Source organism: Pan troglodytes, chromosome 12 (assembly GCF_028858775.2).
Source record: "Pan troglodytes isolate AG18354 chromosome 12, NHGRI_mPanTro3-v2.0_pri, whole genome shotgun sequence".
Lineage (NCBI taxonomy): Eukaryota > Metazoa > Chordata > Mammalia > Primates > Hominidae > Pan > Pan troglodytes.
The window spans coordinates 26,749,192-26,771,386 of NC_072410.2; the positions used below are offsets into that span (position 1 = coordinate 26,749,192).

The 22,195-nt window shown below is 46.7% G+C and overlaps 1 protein-coding gene across 5 annotated transcripts in view; it reads left to right on the forward strand.

Annotated features, from left to right (window-relative positions):
- SNRNP200 (small nuclear ribonucleoprotein U5 subunit 200) overlaps positions 1 to 22,195 on the forward strand; it is a 51,400-nt gene that overhangs the window by 3,330 nt on the left and 25,875 nt on the right. For 2 of the 5 annotated variants that reach the window (XR_010149341.1, XM_063789608.1), the window contains exons 1-7: positions 883 to 1,640; positions 15,352 to 15,448; positions 17,211 to 17,362; positions 17,885 to 18,048; positions 19,455 to 19,626; positions 21,062 to 21,254; positions 21,725 to 21,780. Coding sequence is in view for 4 of the 5 variants with exons in the window: in XM_063789608.1 (XP_063645678.1) it covers positions 17,318 to 17,362; positions 17,885 to 18,048; positions 19,455 to 19,626; positions 21,062 to 21,254; positions 21,725 to 21,780 (630 nt within the window). In the remaining variant the exon portion in view is untranslated. Of the gene's footprint in view, positions 1 to 854; positions 1,641 to 10,702; positions 10,824 to 15,143; positions 15,226 to 15,351; positions 15,449 to 17,210; positions 17,363 to 17,884; positions 18,049 to 19,454; positions 19,627 to 21,061; positions 21,255 to 21,724; positions 21,781 to 22,195 lie in introns of those variants that run through there. The other 3 variants (XM_001147672.5, XM_063789607.1, XM_054678615.2) reach the window with 3 other exon arrangements.

Genomic DNA, 22,195 nt, shown 5'->3' on the forward strand with positions numbered 1-22,195 from the left:
CGCCTGTAATCCCAGCACTCTGGGAGGCCGAGGCAGGCAGATCACCTGAGGTCAGGAGTTCGAGACCAGCCTGGCCAGCATGGTGAAACCCCGTCTCTACTAAAAATACAAAAAAAAAAAAAAAAAAAAAAATTAGCTGGGTGTGGCGGTGCATGCCTGTGATCCCAGCTACCAGCCTGGCCAGCACGGTGAAACCCCGTCTCTACTAAAAATACAAAAAAAAAAAAAAAAAAAAAAAAAATTAGCTGGGCGTGGTGGTGCATGCCTGTGATCCCAGCTACTCAGGAGGCTGAGGCAGGAGAATCGCTTGAATCCGGGAGGTGGAGGTTGCAGTGAGCTGAGATCGCACCACTGCACTCCAGCCTGGGCAACAGAATAAAACTCCGTCTCAAAAAAAGAAAAAAAAAAAAAAAAAAAGAACATGCTATGGCTTACTCCCATTATGTGTGTGTGTCTGTGCATCATATGCCTCGGAAAAGTTTCAAAGGGTGGATCCCTAAATGTTTACAGTGATCTTCTGAGGGTGAAGGGATTGATTGCAGGTGTCTAGCAATAAGGAGGTATTCTTTTCACAAAAATAAACATGCAGTGTCCAGCGTATGAATGGGCTGTGTGCCCAAAGCCCTCCCTCGTGTGCCTCGTGAGCACAAAACACGTTTTCTACAGAAACAGGTGCGCCTAGGACGGCTAGAGACGCTTTGCGCCGGGGCAGTGTCTTCACGGTTCGGAGAGCTGGGAGTGGAGGTGGGGGGAGGTTCCTCATCCTCGCCAGCTTTCTGGGCCCCAGGAGCCGCCTCCCTTCGCCCCCGACCCCGCCTCCGTCCCCCAAGCCGCGGACGCGCCTTTTCCGCCGCCTCCAAGAGCAGCCGCGGGGCCGCCCCCAGGACGCGTTGTTCGCTGCCGGAGTTTGGGGTGGCAAGGACCGGGCGCACGGCTGAGATGCGCTGCCCTCCAGAATGCGAGCCTGTGCACGCGCCTGCGGAGGGGCCACACTCCCTAAAGCGTCCGCGATGCGCTCGCTGGCGCTCGGCGGGCGCTCCCCTGGGCACATCGAGGCTCTAGTGACCGCATTATGAATTAGTCCTTTCCTTTTCTCCTCATGTGATTGCAGCGAGCGCTCGTCTTGTTTGTAAATCGTGCTGGCAAGCCCCGTTTTAACCAACTACGAATTTCATTTCGGAATGAAAAAGGAGACGCACTTTCGGACAGGGCAGCGGTTGCCGCCGGTCCTTCCTCTGAGCTACCGGTCCGTAGAAGGAAGACCTGCCTTCGACCGATCTGGAAATGAGTCCCAGCTGCAAGCCCAGGGCGGCGGAAGCCCCACGGGCCGAGCAGAAGAAAGACGAGGCGGGGGACGGGGAGCGTAGTGCCGCGTGCCGGGACCCACAACCCCTTTCCCCTGGGCGCTCTTCCCCGAGCGGACAGGAAAAAGCTCTCCTTTGCCGCTGCCCATCCCCCAGGGCCCAAGCGATGCTTCCTAACCGCGTGGACGCAGCTTGATGGGGGAGAAAGAGCTCTGGGAGTAGGGCTTAGAGCCTCGTCTCGTCTCCTGCCAACTCGGTCCGGCAAGGTTCCGAACCCCCCTGAGCCTCAGCTTCCTCATCTGGCAAACATGATGACAAAAGTCCTTCTCTTTTAAGGTTGGTGCGAAAATTAAATGGCCCTTTACTGTATATTTAGAGCACCTGACTCACGGATTAGTCACCTCGCTCCTGGGCTCAACAGTGTTCACTGGGTCCTTACAGCAACACACCGGGATCCTTAAGGGCAAAGACCAAAATTAGACCTAGCTTAATTCCTGGTGTGCAAGTGCTAAGTGTTATGAAATGAGTGAGTGACAGGATGATCCAGCTATGAGAAATAGGAGAGAGTTTGCGGTGGGATAGAGACTGTACCTTCTTTTTGTATAAGATGTTTGGCAGTTGGGGATAACTTACCGGAAGCAAGCTTAAGATGCACACGAAATCCTGACCAAGAGGATGTAGAAATTAGATATATGGCCAAGAATCAGAGAAGCAAATAAACAGATCTCAAATAAAATGTTAAGTTTTGAGGTTAGAGGTGGGATATCAGGGTAACCAGGCAAAATAACTGATACAATAAATAACTACATGACAAATCAGTTCTCTCAACAACACATTTCAAAAAAATCACTTTATTTTATAACTGCAAGATTTTCTTCAAACCAGTTTCTTGCTATTACAAGCTCAAAAACTTATCCTGCTCTGGTGGCAAACATTTTGTGACTCATGCTGTGTAACAAAGACCTGTGTAGACATTGAGTTGTATATTGCTGATGCTTCTGAACATAAAGGAAAAGTAGAAAATTGCCGCCTTTTTCCCAATGATTTGTGGAGGAGAATTATTACTAGACTAGCTGATACCTGTGCATGAAATGCACCACTATTGCTTAATAAATCTGGACCGGGTGCGGTGGCTCATGCCTGTAATCCCAGCACTATGGGAGGCCGAGGCGGGCGGATTGCCTGAGCTCAGGAGTTCAAGACCAGCCTGGCCAACATGGTGAAACTCCATCTCTACTAAAAATACAAAAATTAGCTGGGTGTAGTGGTGGGCGCCTGTAATCCCAGCTACTGGGGAGGCTGAGGCAGAAGAATCACTTGAACCCAGGAGGCGGAGGTTGCAGTGAGCTGAGACTGTGCCACTGCACTCCAGTCTGGGCAAAAGAGCAAGACTTTGTCTCAGAAAAAAAAAAAAAAAGAAAAAGAAAAAAAAAAAAGAATAGCACTGGGCACGGTGGCTCACACTGTAATCCCAACACTTAAGGAGGCAGAGGTAGGAAAATAGCTTGAACTCAGGAGTTTGAGACCTGCCTGGGCAACATAGCAAGACCCCGTTCTCCACAAAATGGAAAAAAAATCTGAATAGCATATCAATGTGTATTATTTGCTTATTGTATATTTCTTTATAGTTTTTCTCTTCTCAATGTAGCACTTGTACTGTTGGGAGGATAAAACATAGGTGCTCTTGATTAAATAGGGATTTGAAAGATATGAGTAGATTCTGTCTACCATCTGTCCCAATCACTTGTTCATTCCATTCAACAAATATTTATTTATTTATTTATTTGAAAAAGGGTCTGAGTCTGTCACCTATGCTGGAGTACAGTGGTGTGACCTCAGCTCACTGTAACTGCCACTTCCTGGGCTCAAGCCATCCTCCCACCTCAGCCTCCCAGGTAGCTGTGATTAAAGATGCTTACCACCATGCAGCTAATTTTTGTATTTTTGATAGCGACAGGGTTTTGCCATATTGCCCAGGCTGGTCTCAAACTCCTAGGCTCAAGCAATCCTCCTGCCTCACCCTCTCAAAGCGCTAGGATTACAGGTGTGGGCCACCATGCTCAGTCCCAACAAATATTTATTTGAATGTTTTATAACTGTGAAAGATGTATTTGGACCCGATACAATGAGAGTCTGGAAAGAGTTCTTGGAAATTAAAAACTTGATAATAAATATGAAAAACTCCATACAGAAACTGAAAGTTAAAATTGAGGAAGTCTCCCAAAATTAGAGTAAAAATGTAAAGAGCTGGAAAGAGTCAAGAAAATTGCCAAGGACCAACCCAGTAGGTCTAACATTCGATGATTAGTGGCCCCAGAAGGAACATGGGAAATGGAGAGGAAGAAATCTTGTCAAAGAAATAATAAAGCAAGCATCCTATAAAGGGAAGACATTTCCAGATTGAAACTAAGTGCCCAGCCCATGGATGAGAGTAAACTCATACTTAGTCCCTTCATTATGAAATGTTAGAGCACTCAGGTCAAACAGGATTCCACAAGTTTCTGGAGACAAAAAAAACACAGATCACATACACAGGATCAGGACAAATGGTGTCAGATTTCTTTCTCTCTCTCTCTCTTTTTTTTTTTGTTAAACAGGTCCAGCCTAGGCTGGAGTGCAGTGGCATGATCTTGGCTCACTACAATCTGCTGGGATTACAGGCGCGCACCACCACGCCGAGCTAATTTTTGGATTTTTAGTAGAGATAGGGTTTCACCGTCTTGGCCAAGCTGGTCTTGAACTCCTGAGCTCAAGTGATTCGCTGGCCTTGGCCTCCCAAAGTGGTGGGATTACAGGTGTGAGCCACAGTGCCCTGCCAACCCAGATTTTTAAATACAGCACTAGAATAAGATGAAAGCAAAATGCTTGTAATCCCAGCACTTTGGGAGGCCAAGGCTCGTGGATCACCTGAGGCCAGGAGTTTGAGACCAGGCTGGCCAACATGGTGAAATCCTGTCTCTACTAAAAATTCAAAATTAGCTAGGTGTGGGGATGTATGCTTGTAATCCCAGCTACTTGGGAGGCTGAGGCAGGATACTTGCTTGAACCCGGGAGGCAGAGGTTGCAGTGAGCCGAGATCATACCATGCACTCCAGCCTGGGCAACAAGAGCAAAACAACATCTCAAAAAAAAAAAAAGATGAAAGAGAAATGCCTTTACAATTTTGAAGGAAAATGGTATCCAGTCCAGAATTTTATACTCAGCCAAAGTATCAAACACGTGTGAGAGTAGAATAAAGACAATTTGGGCCATGCCAGGTTTAAAAACAAATATCTAGCCAGGCACGGTGGCTCATGCCTGTAATCCCCAGCACTTTGGGAGGCCGAGGTGGGCGGATCACCTGAGGTCAGGAGTTCAAGATCAGCCTGGCCAACATGGTGAAACCCTGTCTCTACTAAAAATACGAAAATTAGTCGGGTGTGGTGGTGGGTGCCTGTAATTTCAGCTACTCAGGAGGCTGAGGCAGGAGAATCATTTGAACCTGGAAGGCGGAGGTTTCAGTGAGCCAAGATCACACCACTGCACTCCAGTCTGGGTGACAAGAGCCAAACTCGGTCTCAAACAGAAGCAAGTATCTTCCTTGTGCTCTTCTCAAAAAACTGTCCTGGTCTATACCGCAATGCTGCCAATGCCAGACTGCCTTGACCTTTGTGCTTCCGGGAACTGCTTTGTGGCTTGGCCTTCTCACAGCTGGAGTGACCCCCATAGGCTCTCAGGGATGCTGAGGCCAGCTTCCAGGGCAGAACTCTGTGTCATCTCCTCTCCTGGGCCTCCATCTAATGGGGCCATATAGCCCCACATAGCAAGCACAAAAAATGCTGAGTTTGTGCTTGCTACTAACTTTTTCAAAACTGAGCAATATATTGTTCAGATTTCTTTTTTTCTTTTTTTGAGACAGAGTCTTACTCTGTCACCCAGGGTGGAGTGTAGTGGTGCCATCTCGGCTCACTGCAACCTCTGACTCTGTGTTCAAGTGATTCTTGTGCCTCAGCCTCCCAAGTAGCTGGGATTACAGGTGCGTGCCACCATGCCCAGCTAATTTTTGTGTTTTTTTGGTAGAGCTGGAGTTTCACCATGTTGGCTAGGCTGGTCTGTTGTTCAGATTTCATACATAGATAGCAAAACCATAAAGCATGAGAATGACTAACATAAAAGTTAAGAAAGTGGTTGCCCCTGGTAGAGGGAGATGAGAGAGAGAAGCAATTGGGGAGGGCCCCCAGGAGTTTCATGAGGTCCTTGGGTGGTAGGCACCCTGCTGTTTGCTTTCTTTCCCTATCTCTTTGCTGCATTGGTATTGCTGCCTATCTCCTTGGCTTTCCCATGGGATGTTGCCCATCTGTTTATGACGTGGGCTGGGGATGTTCTAGGATGGGGAGACTACATCACAGATCACACCTCAATGAAGGGCAACAACAGCAGTCACCATTGTAGGTGTTTTATGTGTATTAACTAATTTGATCTTTTCAACATTATCCCTATTTATAGATAAAGTACTGGAGACCCAGATAGTACCAAGCAATTCAGTGTTTTCTGAAGGAAGACAAGTCAGAAGGGTGGCTTGCACCTGCAATCCCATCACTTTGGGAAGCTGAGGCCAGAGGATAGTTTGAGCCCAGGAGTTCGAGACCAGCCTGGGCAACATAGCCAGACCCCCCCTCCCTGACATCTCTACAAAAATAAAAATTAAAAAATTAACTGGACATGGTGGCGAGTGCCTGTGGTCCTAGCCACTTGGGAGGCTGAGGCAGGAGGCTCACCTGAGCCCGGGAGTTGAAGTTGGAGGTTGCAATGAGCTATGATCGCATCACTGCACTCCAGCTGGGGTTAGAGTGAGACTTTGTCTTAATAATAATAATAATAATAATAAAGAAAGGCAAATCAAATGTTCAATGCAACTGCATTTTAAGAGCAAGTTTAGAAACCAAAACTTAATCAATAACCCTGTGACTAATAACAATATATATTTTAGTCCCACGTTGACACAGAGCATGTAGAATGGAGAAAAGACAAAGGAACTAAGTGGGAATGGGAAGGACAAATAGCGGGGAACAAGGGAAGGGCAGTCTTTTCTAGTGCCTACCAGGTTTTCACCTTATCCAGGGGCCAAGACACCAGCTCTCCAGGGACTAAAACTAGATCCATGAGGACTTGCTTCCACAGAAACCATGTAGAATTTGGGGCCCTGAGTTGTAGAGGGAGTGGAGATCCCTCCATGTGGATGAGGAGGGGGTGGAGGGTCTGTGTGTCCATCTATTCACTCTTGAAGGGCTCTGGTCCCTGCTTCTATTGAGGTGGTGACCCCTTTATGTTGCCAGCGTCAGATTTCCTGTTTGTGATGCCCTTTAGTTTCTGGCTGTGTTTGCCTGCCTAGGCTTTGTCCTCAGGCTCATCCAGTAGCTGGGATTTTTCTGGCCACAGCCTCCTCTGATTCTGGCCCTGAGGGACTGAGTGTCTTTTATTTCAGGCTGCTCTAAAACCACTCCAGCTGCGCCTAGCACCGCTTCCTGCCACAGGACCGGGGAGGATGGTGACTTGGGTTCCTGTAACAAAGCCCCTTCCGTGAAGTTCCCCAACATACTCGGCTTTTTCCTTAACATAGCTGAGGTTGGGGAGGGGTCCAAAGAATCAGTCGCACAAAGGGAGAGAGCAGCTCTGTTCCAATAAACAAGATTTTGCACGTTCCAGTGCTTTCGGTCCACTGGAAGCTCTATATCCTCATTGCTGATGCCATTTGTCTCAGTTTTAGGGACCCAGTGACTCAGCACCCACAATCATGTTGCCTTTTGGCTGTGGCTGCAAGGCTTGCTGCCCCATAGTTATGACAACATTAAATCCTTTCCATCCAAACTGTCAAAAGTCTGGAATTTTACCCTACTTAAAAGATAGTTACTGTTGCTGTTTCATGGATGCTGGCAGAAGACACAAGACTCCTGGGTCAGAGACAGAATAATTTATGACTCATGGCACAACAATCAGCACTAGCATCCTGTTTGTGTCAATTCTCCTTGCTCTCTCAAGTCCCACAGGGGCAACATGGAGAGGCCCAGGTGGATGCTATGCATGGTACGGTTTGCATTGCAGACAAGGAATTCTGATTTCAGGGAAACTACCTATTTCATGGCCATTCTTCTCTTTGTCCTGATGGAAGACATTACCTTATCCCTCAAGGTTGCCCACTACACATACAGCTCTGGGAAAGGGCCTAGGAAAGTGTGGCCAGGGCCTTGCATTCCTGGCACACCCAGCAAGAACATGCAGGCATGCTCTGGACCATGCAGATTGCCTTTCCCAACACTGACCTCAGACGGTGCTGAAGAATAAAATAGGTTAAATGCCTGGCACATAATAAACTCAACCAATGCCAATAATTATATAATCATTCGAGTTGGTCAAAGAAATTAAGGCAGTTCTGACTACATCACACTCCTGAACATGTACAAAAAGTGACATGTATTAGTTGAATAAGAACTTAAACACAGCCGGGCATGGTGGCTCACACCTGTAATCCCAGCACTTTGGGAGGCCAAGGTGGGCAGATCGCTTGAAAGTCAGGAGTTTGAGACCAGCCTGGCCAACATGGTGAAACCTCGTCTCTACTAAAAATACAAAAATCAGCTGGGCATGGTCATGGTGGCCCATGACTGTAATCCCAGCTACTTGGGAGGCTGAGGCAGGAGAATCACTTGAACCCAGGAGGCAGAGATTGCAGTGAGCCAAGATTGTGCCACTACACTCCAGCCTGGGTACCACAGCCAGACTCTGTCAAAAAAAAAAAAAGAACTTAAACACTATAAAGGAGAAGGGATCCCTTAAGTTTCTTTTGTCCTGAGACAAAATATATATATATATATAAAATATCTAATTACATCTTGCCTTTTAGATATTTTCTTCAATGACATTTCCAAATCATTTGTTCATACTCTCATTTTACTCTCCAACCGAATACATTAGGGATTGGCTTAAGTCCAATGAGCCCCAACTAGTGTGGCAAAGGTTTGTTACTTTTGGCCTGCTTATTGACTTCCAACTGTAGTAAATTATAAAACCTTTGCTTTTTCACTAATATCACCAATTTTCATTTTTAAAAGTACCCATTCAGGCCAGGCATGGTGGCTCAGGCCTGTAATCCCAGTGCTTTGGGAGGCCAAGGTGGGAGGATCGCTTGAAGCCAGCAGTTCAAGACTAGCCTGGACAGCAAAGCAAGACCCTATCTCTACAAACAAACAAACAAAAACAAACCAACAAATTAACCTGGCATGGTGGCATGTGCCTGTAGTCTCAGCTACAGGCTGTGGAGGCTGAGGTGGGAAGATCACTGGAGCCCAGGAGTTTGAGGTTACAGTGAGCTATGATTGCATTGCTGCACTCCAGCCTGGACAACAGAGCCAGATCCCATCTCAAAAAGAATCCCACCCATTTAATAATCAGGGTGAAATGCAACAAAATATTTATTGCCCCAATGCTGCAGCACTGGCTAAGGCCAGAAGCAATGCCACTAGACTGTGCTGCTGTTGGAAGGGCGGGCAACTTGTCATCTGTCTGAAGAATGCAGATGTCTATTATGAGAGGCAACTGTGGGGTGCCAGGCACAATGCATGGAGAACTGAGGATAACACCATCAGCTCAAAGACTGCCCATCCTGTGTTGGGCTCTGGCAGGAATTCGCACTTGAGGCTTTCACTAAAACTGCCCTCAGTTGCCTCTGTCTGCCTCCAAGAAGAGCTTATGCTTCGTGACCCTCTTCACAATAGGCACAGTCACCAGTGCATGGAGGGCACTGTATCCACGTCTGTTGGCTTATTTTTTTAAAACTGTTTTTTAGAGGCAGGGTCTCACTATGTTGCCAGGCTGGTCTCAAATTTCTGGGCTCAAGCAATCCTCCTGCCTCAGCCTCCCAAAGTTCTGAAATTACAGGAATGAGCCACTATGCCCAGCCTTACTGGCTTATTAAAAAGTTGGTGGTGGCTGGGCGTGGTGGCTCACACCTATAATCCCAGCACTTTGGGAGCCAAGGCAGGTGGATCACTTGAGGCCAGCTGACAGCATTCTGGCAACAGCCACCCAACCTAGTCATGTTATTGAATATACCCAGTGCTGGCAACCTGTTATCTCTGCATGAGGCCTGGAGTTTGGGAAACAGTCAGCAGTCATTCAGAACCAAGTTTACTGGGTGGAAGGGCCATCGGGTTGGGTAAGATCATTTGGGATAAGAAAGGATAGATATGACCAAGAATGGGGCAGTTTTCCTTTGTGAGTCATAAAATTGCCTCCAAACACAGAGTGTTTAGAAATGTTTTTAGGAAACAGCGCTGTTGGATAAAACCTTACACTTGCTATTTCCTGGCATAGTTCTAGGTGCCAGACAACCCTATGGCGTAGGTAAAACTATCCCTGTTAGGCCCAGAGTAGCCAAAAATAGGCCTAAGATCACACAGGTAGTAAGGGGTGAAGCTGGGATTTGAACCCAGATGGTCTAGCAGAAGAGTCTATACTTTTAACCACCTCATGAAACTGCCTCTTGGTTAAAAAAGACCATTGCCTCCTAAAGTGAAGACCTGGAAGGGAACAAGCCTGTTTAGAAACACACCAGATAGGCCAGGTGCAGTGGCAGACTCATGGCTTATCTGCTTTCTCTTTTTGCTTTCCTTTGGTCCCGCCAGCCTGACTCCTTTCCCTTAATTAGGACTCCACACCCAGCACTGTGAGAATCACCTTTCTGAAGCTCAGCTCTGTGAGGACACCCCAGTGCATAGGGGGTGAAAACAGAAGGCCTGGCTTTGCGGCAGATGAGGCCAGACAAGTCAAATACCTTCTTGGGGCCTTGAGTTCTTCATTGGTAAAATGGGGGACATTAATATATTTCACAGGGCTGGATGGGGATTCAATGAGTTAATGTATGCTAAAGTGGAACTTTACAAATGCTTGTCACATGTACACTAAATTTTTGCTTAATCTAAGTGTTCTTCTGTCTAATCAAATACATGCTATGAAGATGTGAAAAACAAATAAAACTCCCCAGACAAGAAACATGCTATGGCTTCCTGTTGTCTCCTAAATAAAGGAAAAACTCTTCACAATGGCATTTTTTTTTAACAGAGAGATTACAGATTCTCTCTCTCTCTCTCATCACATTGTTTCATTCTTTACATTTGCCCTGCAGTCAGCTTAATGGAGCTCTTAACAGTACCCAAGATACACCTCTGTCTTCCCGCCTTCATGCTTCTTCTTTTTCTCTGTCCCTTTGAAATCCCCCACCTCCTGCCTTTACGGAAATCCTTAGCCACCCTTTGCATTACAGCTATAAAGCCTCACAGGCTCTCCTAAGTCAGAAGTGATTTCCCACAGAATGCAGATGACTGCATTCTGCTTTTTCTTTTTCTTCTTTTTTTCTTTTTCAGAGATGTAGTTCTTGTTAACGTTGCCCAGGCTGGAGCGCAGTGGCTACTCAGAGGCATGATCATACCGCACTATAGCCTGGAACTCCTGGGCTCAAGCAATCCTCCTGCTTCCGCCTCACAGGTGTGCACCACCATATTTGTAGTTTTACTTCTCCTGTGAGACTTTAACTTCTCAAGGGTCTTTTCTATGCCTTGTATTTCTCTGAGTCCCTAAAAGTGCTCACAGAGCACATACAAATATTTGAGACATAATTAAATGAAGTGACAGGTCTTTAGATACAGAAATGCAGGACACAGGCAGAAGTCTGGGTAACCTGTGCAGGCCTGGGGCTGGGGAGTAGTGAATTCAGAAGGTCATCTTTGGAGAGAGACAGCACATGGACTAAAACGAAGCTAAAGCCCCTTGCTCTGAGCCCATCGTGGTAACTAATGCCATCCCTGGGGTCTGTAACTGCCAGGGTGCCCCCAGTCCTTTAGCTTCCTGAGGATAATCCTCTATTAAAAATTGTCTAAAAACAGGCCGGGCATGGTGGCTCACACCTGTAATCCAGCACTCTGAGAGGTGGAGGCGGGAAGACTGCTTGAGGCCAGGAGTTCAAGACCAGCCTGCATAACACAGCGAAACCCCATCTCTACCAAAAATACAAAAATTAGCTGGGTGTGGTGGTGCATGCCTGTAGTCCCAGCTACTCGGGAGGCTGAGGTGGGAGGATGGTTTGAGCCCAGAAGAGGTCAAGGCTACAGTGAGCTGAGACTGTGTCACTGCATTCCAGCCTGGGCAACACAGGCAGACCTTGTTTAAAAAAAATTGTCTAAAAACAACTTTAGAGAGATAAAAGCTATAAACTATAAAATTCTTTCATTTATTTATTTATTTTTTGAGACGTAATCTCACTCTGTCACCAGGCTGGAGTGCAGTGGCACGATCTCAGCTCCCTGCAACCTCTGATTCCCTGGTTCAAGCGATTCTCCTGCCTCAGCCTCCTGAGTAGCTGGAATTACAGGCACGTGCCACCACACCCAGCTAATTTTTTTGTATTTTCAGTAGAGACAGGGTTCCACCATGTTGGCCAGGATAGTCTCGATCTCCTGACCCTGTGATCCGCCCGCCTTGGCCTCCCATAGTGCTGGGATTACAGGTGTGAGCCACTGTGCCCAGCCTAAGAATTCTTTCATTTAAAATGTACTGTTTGGGCTGGGTACAGTGGCTCATGCCTGTAATCTCAGCACTTTGGGAGGCCAAGGTGGGAGGATCACTTAAGGCCAGGAATTTGATACCAGCCAGGGCAACATAGCAATACCCTGTTTCTACAAAAAAAAAAAAAAAAAATTAGCCAGGCATGGTGGTGTATGCCTGTAGTCTCAGCTACTTGGGAGGCTGAAGCAGGAGGATCACTTGAGTCTAGGAGTTTGAGGATGTAGTGAGTTGGGCTTGTGCCAGTGTACTCCAGCCTGGGCAAGAGTGAGACCCTGTTTCTAAATAAATAAATAAATAAATAAATAAATATACTGTTCAGTGGCTTTTAACATATATTCAGGGTTGTCCACCAATCCCCATCGTGTAATTTTAGAACATCTTCATCACCCCAATAAGAAAACTTGTTCCCATTTGTAGTTATTCCCTCGCTCTCCTCCTCAACCTCCTACCCTAGGCAAGCACTACTTTCTGTTTCTATAGACTTGCCTACCTTGGACATTTCGTATTATGTGGAATCACATAATATGTGGTCTTTTGTGACTGGCTTCTTTCATTTAATATGGTTTCTAAAAACTTGTTTTTGTTTTTTGAGACAGGGTCTCCCTCTTTGCCCCAGGCTGGAGTGCAGTGGCGAGATCATAGCTCACCACAGCCTCAAACTCTGGGGCTTGCAATCCTTCCACCTCAGCTTCCTGAGTAGCTGGGGCTACAGGTGTGCACTACTATGCCCAACTAATTAATTTTGTTTTTTTTTTGTAGAGACAGGGATCTCTTTATGTTGCCCAGGTTGGTCTCAAACTCTTGGCCTCAAGCAATCCTCCAGCCTCAGCCTCCCAAAGTGCTGGGATTACAGGTGTGAGCAACTGCACCAGGCCTTAATTTAATATATATTTTTTGAGACAGAGTCTCACTCTGTCGCCCAGGCTTGAGTGCAGTGGCAGGATCCCGGCTCACTGCAACCTTCACCTCCCAGGTTCAAGTAATTCTCCTGCCTCAGCCTCCCAAGTAGTTGGGACTACAGGCGTGCACCACCACACCTGGCTAATTTTTGTATTTTAATAGAGACAGGGGGCTGGGCTTGGTGGCTCATGCCTGTGATCCCAGCACTTTGGAAGGCCGAGGCGGGTGGATCACCTGAGGTCAGGAGTTCAAGACCAGCCTGGCCAACATGGCGAAACCCCATCTCTACTAAAAATACAAAAATTAGCTGGGCGTGGTGACGCGCACCTACAATCCCAGCTAATGAGGAGACTGAGGCAGGAGAATCGCTTGAACCCAGGAGGTGGAGGTTGCAGTGAGGCAAGATCGTGCCACTGCACTCCAGCCTGGGCAATAGCAAGACTCCATCTCAAAAATACAAAAATAAAAAATAGAGACAGGATTTCACCATGTTGGCCAGGCTGGTCTTGAACTCCTGACCTCAAGTGATCTGCCCATCTCAGCCTCCCAAAGGGTTGGGATTACAGGCATGAGCCACTGTCCCTGGCCTTAATATGTTTTTGAGATTCATTCATGTTGTGGCACACAGCAGTACTTCATTGCTTTTTGTGGTTGAATAATATATTGTATTGTATAGAAATAGCACATTCTGCTTATCCATCATCAGCTGATGAACATTTGGGTTGTTGCAATATTTTGGCTATTGTGAGTAGTGCTGCTATGGACATTTGTGTACAAATGTTTGTGTAGACATGTTTTCAGTTCTGTTGGGTAGATTCCTAGGAGTAGAATTGCTGGGTCATAGGGTAACTCTATGTTTAACTTTCTTTTTTTTTGAGGAGTCTCGCACTGTCACTCAGGCTGGAGTGTAATGGCACGATCTTGGCTCACCGCAACCTCTGCCTCCCAGGTTCAAGCAATTCTCCTGCTTCAGCCTCCCGAGTGGCCGGGATTACAGGCATGTGCCACCATGCCCAGCTAATTTTTATTTTTATTTATTTATTTAGTTTGAGATGGAGGTTCACTCTTTTTGCCCAGGCTGGAGTGCAATGGCATGCTCTCAGCTCACTGCAACCTCCGCCTCCTGGGTTTAAGTGATTCTCCTGCCTCAGCCTCCCGAGTGGCTAGGACTACAGGCTCACGCCACCACACCCAGCTAATGTTTGTATTTTTAGTAGGGACAGGGTTTCATCATGTTGGCCAGGCTGGTCTCAAACTCCTGACCTCGTGATCCACCCGCCTCGGCCTCCCTAAGTGCTAGGGTTACAGGGGTGAACCACCACGCATGGCTGTTGAGCATTTTTTCATGTGCTTATTGGCCAGTGTATATTTTCTCTGGAGAAACGTCTGTTCAAATTCTTTGCCCAGACCAGGAAAGGTGGCTCAGCCTGTAATCCCAACACTTTGAGAGGCTGAGGTGGGTGGATTGCTTGACCCCAGGAGTTCGAGAGCAGCCTGGGCAACATGCCAAAACCCCATCTCTACTAACAATACAAAAAATTAGCTGGGTGTGGTGTGTGCCTGTAGTCCCAGCTACTTGGGAGGCTGAAGTAGAAGGATCACCTGAGCCTGAAGAGATTGAGGCTGCAGTAAGCCATGATCGTGCCACTGCACTCCAGCCTGAGCAACACAGTGAGATCCCCCATCTCAAAAAAAAAAAAAAAAAAAAAAAAGTAAAATAAATTTCTCTTTGCTTGTGGCTCCTTTAGGTCCTGGCTGACTGTCATTTTCCTGGGCCTCTCTTGCTTCCTGAAGACTTTTCTCTTCCCTTTTCTACATCCGTCTAACCCCAGCTCCTCTTTCCTTTCTCATGTGGGGCAGTGACTCCTTTGACTTGTCTTCACTAGACACCTTCCCCCATTTTCAACAAGTTGGCCCAGGAAGTTTCCCTGAGCCCCTTCCGCAGAGTGAGGAAGCACGGCTGTCATTTTTCTTTTCTATTTTTAATTTAAAAATTGTTTTTATTTTTTGAGGGAAGAGTCTTGCTATGTGGGTCAGCCTGGAGTGCAGTGGCACAATCCTAGCTCACTGCAGCCTTGAAGTCCTGGGCTCAAGCAATCCTCCTGCCTCAGCCTTCCAAGTTGTTGGGACTACAGGCACACACTACCAGGCCTGGCTACTTTTTAATTTTTTGTAGAAACAGGGCCTCACTATGTTACCCAAGCTGGTCTCAAACTCCTGGCCTCAAGCAATCTTCTTTCCTCAGCCTCCTAAAGTGCTGGGGTTATAGGCATGAGCCACCACACCCAGCCTGTTGTTTTCTTTTCAAAATCATAATTATTTTCTTCCTTATTTACATTTTAGTGTGACGATTGTTCCAGGGCTGCAGTCTCCTCATGTGGAAAATAAGGGAACCAGACTACTCCATCTCTAAGGCTCCTACCAGGTCTAACATACTATGGAAACTTATAAGTCCATCTGAATGACTAAATGCAGGATTTACATTTGGTAGAGCCTGATTAGAGAGGAAAAGAAAAGATGGGGAAAGTTTCCTTTTTTTCTTGCTTCACAGGTTTGCCCACAGCCCAGCTGCATCTGTGAACGTGAATGCTACTTCTACAGAAACAGAGTGGAATCTCCGAAATACCTTTGAGACCCTTTCGTGTCAGGTGGGTGGGCCACAGCCCGATCATGGAATAAAAGTCAGCCTTAAGGATTCAGATTTCAATAACTTTCAGTGAACCCCACCTTGAGTCAGGCACTTTGCTAGGTGCTTTTAAACACACTATCCCATTTAATCACAATGGGAGGAAGGTTTTATTGCCTCGATTTTTTTTTTTTTTTAAGACAGAGTCTCACTCTGTCATCCAGGCTGGAGTGCAGAGTTTGATCTCGGCTCACCGCAACCTCCACCTCCCAGGTTCAAGTGATTCTCCTGCCTCAGCCTCCTGAGTAGCTGGGATTACAGGCACCCACTACCACACCTGGCTAATTTTTGTATTTTTAGTAGTGACAGGGTTTCACCATGTGGGCCAGGCTGGTCTCAAACTCCTGACCTCAAGTGATCCGCCTGCCTTGGCCTCCCAGAGTGCTGGGATTACAGGCGTGAGCCAGCGTGTCCAGCCAATTGCCTCAATTTTAAGGATGAGGAAAATGGTGCTCACCGAGAGGCCAGGTAGCTAGCTACTTCAAAGTCACACAGCCACTGAGGAGCAGAGCCATGAGGACTCGACTGTCCCTTGGGAAGACGAGTTATTAAAAAAAAAACAAACACCCACCAAAGCAGCAAACTCCATGCCTACAGGGGCTGGGCAAGTAAAAATAAGGAGATGGGCAGGCATGAGAAAACAGGAGCAGTGGGAAGGACTTGCCTATTCTCTGACCTTGGCAGCTGCTGACCAGCAGCAGGTCATGCCATGCAGCAGTGTGGGTGTCATGTGGCTGATTTTCTAGTATCTCAACTGATGGGGGAGAGCCAGAGTTTGCATGAAATTATCCCAATTTTTAAAGAAGGAGCCAACAGTGAGCCAAACACGATACCACTACAGAACAAATCTGGTCTAGGGGACTGCTATTGAGGATGAATTCCTTTGGCTTAACACCCATCCTCCTGTTCATTCATCTTCTCAAAAGCAAACATGCTCTAAGTGAGGAGGGAGGTCACCTTCAGCCATAAGGCGCCATTCTACTGGCGAGAAGTGGTGGGGAATGTGGGACAGAGAAGACTTTGTAGCTGGGGAAATTAAGTCATAGTCACCAAGGATTTGGCCCTGCCTTCACCGGTTTCCCTGGGCGGCAGGGAGGGCCCTACCATAGAATGTTACCGACAAGTGGGAGCAAATGGGGGCCCCGGCCCTGTTCGTTCAGCTGGGTGAAAACGAGGGTCTTGGGGGCACAGGTTTAGGTGGGATTGGTGGGGGATAGTAGCTTTCTTTTTCAATTGTTGAACACAGAAGAGAAACCCAAAGCAAGGCGCCAATCATTAAAACACACAAACACAGACACACGCGCAAGTCACCTTGCTCGCTGGGTACTTTAGTTACCTCAAACGGAAATGGGGTTTTCGGCCCCTCTTTTCCTGCCTACCTCATGGGACTGTTGCCAAAGAGGAAGGAACCGGAAGGAAAGGTCTTGGGACAGGACAGGGGCTAAGCAGCCGTGCATTCGTTATGATGTGAGGGGTGCCGGGGGCTGGAGACTGAGGTCGGGGAGAGCACGGGCCCTGGGTCCTTAGTGCCAGCGGGCGGCCAGAACCAGAGTGCGGGGGTCTAGGGATTCGGGGACCCAGACGCACCAGGCCCACACATCCCGCTCAGAAGGGTGCGGGAAACCGCGCGCACACGCCAGGGACACGCCCCGGACACGCCCCGCCCCGCACGTCTGGGGCGCGACCCGGAAGCGGAAGGGAACCCGTTTCTTTTCCTTCCCCAGTGCGTCTTTCCTGCGTCGTTCCGGCGCGGCGGGAGCAGAGATCTGCGGCCGTTTGCAGCTTGCGGTAGGGAGGCGTGGTGGTCTGAAGCCTCCGAGCAGCCGCGGCCATGGCGGATGTAACCGCCCGTAGTCTGCAATACGAGTACAAGGCGGTGCGTTTGGTCTTGGGGAAGGATTCCAGGCTCAGGAGTCCAATGGGGAAGGAGAGGCTGAAAAAGGGAGTTTCAGTCTGAAGGCCTAAGGAGAGCCACGAAAACGAAGGGGAAATGGAATCGGGGTGAAGGTGGGGGTTATACGATGACGTGAATAACCTACTGGGGTCTGGGAAGCGCTAAGATCTCTCTAGGAGGAGTTTCTCGAGTACCTTCAACGCTAAGCCCTCCCCCTTCCACACGTCACTCCCAACCCACTCACTACTTTTCACAGGTGTGGGTTATGATGGGCACTGTTAGGAACAAGAATTGTTTAGCTGATTCGACAGCGCATAAGACTTATTCAGCTGTATGCTTCTGCACAGCGTTATACTATGCAATTCTTAAGAAAAATATATTTTTATTACGATTAGTGATGATAAGCAACTAGTTACTACGATTTTTCCATCAGCTAGGGTAACTATGATAGTAGGAATTGGCCCTGCTCATGTCAAAGCTTCAATAATGTTTTGATCTTTTCAGAACTCGAATCTTGTGCTCCAAGCTGACCGTTCTCTCATTGACCGGACCCGCCGGGATGAACCCACAGGAGAGGTGCTGTCCCTTGTTGGGAAGCTGGAGGGCACCCGTATGGGAGACAAGGCTCAACGGACCAAACCGCAGATGCAGGAGGAAAGAAGAGCCAAGTGAGTGCCAAGGGGATACTATTTTTTCCTTCAGATCCAAAGTCTCTTCCCTTTAACATTCGAGCAGCATTTTTGCTGGAATGCTTGGTGTAAGATCAGTGGCATTAAAACAATTCAGTGAAGGTAAAAACAGACCAGGAGAGTTTAAAGATTTTTTGGCCTTAACAAGTGCATCTCAAGTGGAAAATAACTTGTTGGTACCTTTTTCTTACATGTGTGTTTCTGGTCCATAGACAGATCTTAATTTTCTTCAGGGTATTTTCAAGACCCTTGCTATTCCTATGTCCCAGTAATTCTTTTTCCTTTTTTCCCATTACTAACTTCCTACCCCTACTTTTTCCCTTTACTCTTGTCCACGTTCTACCTATTTTGTTGTAACAAACTAATTTAAGCATCCATAGTATGAAAGAGAGGTTTCTTTCTTAGTTTGCATTTTTTTCCTTTATTTATTTTATTTTTTAAGATTTCTTGGGGATATGTTTCAAAACTTACCTTTACCTCATCATTATCTTTTGATCTTGAATATCTTGGTGTCTTGCTCCCTTTCCTATGATGAAGTTTCCAAAATTCCTAGGCTTAGTTTGATTAAAGTAGTTATGTTTGAAATGAGTTAATACATTATCTCCACTTTGTGCTATATCTTCTTTTCCAGTTTTGTTATACTTTGTTGATAGTCAACGGCAGTAGATTGTGTTAGAGCTTGGTTCTCTAGCTAGAAAGGGAAAATGCATTGGAGAGGTGAAAAACTAGTCAAAATCCTATTATATAATAGTCTCATACAATGTATGAAGGGTTGTACTTTTTTTTTTTTTTTTTTTTGAGACGGAATCTCACTCTGTCACCCAGGCTGGAGTGCAGTGGCGTGATCTCTGCTCACGGCAACCTCCACCTCCCGGGTTCAAGCGATTCTCCTGCCTCAGCCTCCTGAGTAGCTGGGATTACAGGCGCTCGCCACTGTGCCCGGCTAATTTTTGTATATCTACTAAATTTTGTATATCTACTAAATAAGTAGATACAGGGTTTCTCCATGTTGGCCAGGTTGGTCTTGAACTCCTGACCTCAGGTGATCCGCCTGCCTTGGACTCCCAAAATGTTGGGATTACAGGCGTGAACCACTGCACCTGGCCAAAGGGTTGTATTTTTTAAATGAGAAACATATCTCATTGTAATGTTTAGTGCATCTAGTGAGAAGATGATAGGGAATTTTTCTTTTTGTCACTGTGTCCCATAAAGAAATACTCCTGCAAGTGATTAAGGCCAAACGGAATCATTTGCTGAGGCTCAGATACCTGTTTTCAGATATTAACTTCTTGCCATGAAGCTGAGGAGAGGAGGGTGGGCTTGATCCAGTCTTCCCTCGGGGACGAAAGGTTCTGCCATTCAGTATCACATTGCATGTCCATTAGGCGAAGAAAGCGTGATGAGGACCGGCATGACATCAACAAGATGAAGGGTTATACTCTGCTGTCGGAGGGCATTGATGAGATGGTGGGCATCATCTACAAGCCCAAAACTAAAGAGACCCGGGAGACCTATGAGGTGCTACTCAGCTTCATCCAGGCTGCTCTTGGGGACCAGGTGAGTGTGATATTGTGAAATATATATTAGGTCTTTATTTCATTTTCTGGCATACAGCTTCTAAGATCCTTGGAATCTTCGAAGTGCTAAGTATCTTTTTGTGTGCTGATGAGTTGACTGATGGCTGGCAGCACTTAGGTAGTTCAGAATGGAGGCTGGTCATTTAATCAATCATGCCTACATAATGAAGCCTCCATAAAAACCCCAAAAGGACTAGGTTTAGAGAGTTTGTGGATAGCTGCACACATGGAGGTTTCTGGAGGGTGGTGCGCCTGAGAGGGCCTGGTAGCGCCACACCCATTCCCACATGCCTGCCCTGTGTACCTCTTCCATCTGTTGTCTTTCAGTAGGCATCTTTTGTAATATGCCTTATAGTAAAAATAAGTGTTTCCCTGATCTGCTCTAGAAAATTAGTTGAACCCCAAAAGGGGATTGTGGAAACCTTGATTTATAGCTGTATAGTGAGAAGCACAGGTCAAACAACCTGTGCTTGTGACTGGCATCATGAAGTGGGAGGCAGGCTTGTGCGACTGAGTCCTCAGTCTGTGGGATCTGACGCTATCTCCAGGTAGTTAGTGTTGGAACGGAATTGAATTTGAGGACCCCCAGCTTGTGTCCACTGCACAATTTTTGGATTGGTTGCTGGTGGGGAGGAATTGTCACAGAAGCCTTCTGTGTTAATTGTTGTGAGAGTATAGAAAAAAACGAGTTTGCTTTATTTCAATATTCTCAGAGTGAGGTGGCCAGAGGATGAGACCATGTGTCAGAAAGGGAGAGGGTCACAGCTGGGAGACTGAACCTTTTCTCTGGATCCTCTTGTGGGCTGTACTGGTTGGCAGAAGTGGCTTATATTTACTGAGCACTCGATTTGTGTGGAACAGCACATGTCTTCCCCCAACCCCACATAACTCCATGAATAGGTGCTGTTAATATTCATTTTCCATTTTATAGAAGAGAGATGTGAGGCAAGAATAGTTAAGTAATTTTCCCAAGTCACAGAAGTAGTATTTGGCAGAGCCAAGATATGATCCAGATAGTTTATCTCTAGAATCCATGTTCCTAACCATTACACATGTGTGATTAGATTGGGGACCATTATGAGTCTGAGGAGCTCTGTTGAGGTGGGTGCTAGAGGAAGTGAGGACAAAGAATTACAAAAGTGTGGCAAGCTAGAGGAGGTCTGCCAAGTGACTACCACCTGGAGTGTGGCAAGCTGTTGTGGAAGCTGTGTCCTGAGGCCACCTAGCTAATCTTTTTAAAAACAGACAAGTCTTCCTTTAGTTGTGGCATCAGCATTAATGAGAAAGGTCAGAGCCTAGTATGCGGCAGGTTTTGAAGAGGTGTGGCTCTTCACATCCTGCCGCCACATACACCTGGTTGGTGATGTTTTGCCTGTCGTTGTTCTCAATATTGGTTGGTTGTTTCTTGCCCCCAGCCACGTGATATCCTTTGTGGGGCAGCTGATGAAGTCCTAGCTGTTCTAAAGAATGAAAAGCTGCGGGACAAGGAAAGGCGAAAGGAGATTGACCTGCTGCTGGGTCAAACAGATGATACCAGATACCATGTGCTAGTGAACCTGGGCAAAAAGATCACAGACTATGGTGGAGATAAGGAAATCCAAAATATGGGTAAGTGCGCGCTTTATGTCCTGATCATGTTCATTGGTTGTTGTTGACCCCTAAACATGCATCTTCTAGCATCATTCATTTAAAAACCTTAATGTCAGTGAGTTCCCATAATCTGTTCTGTGTTTTTTGAAGAGTTACAATTGATGGACACCAGAATCCCTAGATTCCAGCAGCTGTTCCTTACTCTGAGACCCTTTTATTGTGTGGAATATGAGAAAATGTGGGCAGAGCCTTGGGGGCTCAAGTGGTTGAGCAAGCAGAGCTGGGCTGACTCCAAGGCTGGCAGGTGGAGAAGGTCTTGGCAGGAGCAGCATAGGTGGCTCTCTCATGTTGATCATCTAAGTATCTGTATGTGTCCTTAGCACTTAGATCTTTCCTGAGGAGAGGTAGTCGGGGAGGACATTGGCTCCAGAGTGCCTTGTTTTACTAGCCATTCACTGCCCTCTTTTTCTAATCCTTCATTGTTTCAGATGACAACATTGATGAGACATACGGTGTGAATGTGCAGTTTGAGTCTGATGAGGAGGTGAGTGATAAACAGACCCAGTCCGTTCTTGTTTTTGACGTTGATTAAGGTAAAGGGACCCCTTCTAGTGTAAAGAAGCTCTCTAGTTTAAACCAGATAAATTTTATGGTGTTGTATGGGTTTCAGACTTAGGCATTATATGTTCTTTTGCTTAAAAAAAAGTGCAGTTATCTTTTAACTTTGCTATCGCAAATTTAAACTAACAAATGTAAAGCAATATAATTTTTCTTTTTTTGAGACGGAGTCTTCCTTGTCGCCCAGGCTGGAGTGCAGTGGTGCAATCTCGGCCCACTGCAAGCTCTGCCTCCCAGGTTTCACGCCATTCTCCTGCCTCAGCCTCCCGAGCAGCTGGGACTACAGGCGCCCGCCACCATGCCAGGCTAATTTTTTATATTTTTAGTAGAGACGGGGTTTC